The 327-nt window shown below is 38.8% G+C and overlaps 1 protein-coding gene across 1 annotated transcript in view; it reads left to right on the forward strand.

Annotated features, from left to right (window-relative positions):
- Window positions 1–327, forward strand: part of LOC119593415 — a gene marked incomplete in the record, with an annotated part of 4729 nt that overhangs the window by 1425 nt on the left and 2977 nt on the right. Inside the window, 1 exon segment of the mRNA XM_037942345.1 lies at window positions 59–176. Within this exon segment, the coding sequence (XP_037798273.1) occupies window positions 59–176 (118 nt within the window).

The following is a 327-nucleotide window of genomic DNA, read 5'->3' on the forward strand; positions in this document are numbered from 1 at the left end:
TTTTTTTTTTTTATGTGTGTCTGTGTGTGAATTTAACACTGGATTCCACCATTACAAGGATACCCACCGGTACTGCCCTGACCTTAGCGTGCCCTGGGAGTGTGATAACAGGACAAAAGAAGGAGACTGTAGCAGCCAAGTGTACCGGAGGAAATGTGCTTTCAGTCGATGGAAAAGTACAGTGGTTTCAGTAAAGTTTACCAAAATGCAGGCTGAGTGGATGTGAAAATGCGCTTGGGTTGTTCAGTTTATTATATAGAATTGTTGCCTTGGATAAAAAAAAATATCTAGCCTTTTTTGTTTTGTTTTGTTTTTAAAATGTTTTCG

Source organism: Penaeus monodon, chromosome 32 (genome assembly GCF_015228065.2).
Source record: "Penaeus monodon isolate SGIC_2016 chromosome 32, NSTDA_Pmon_1, whole genome shotgun sequence".
In the NCBI taxonomy this organism is placed as follows: domain Eukaryota; kingdom Metazoa; phylum Arthropoda; class Malacostraca; order Decapoda; family Penaeidae; genus Penaeus; species Penaeus monodon.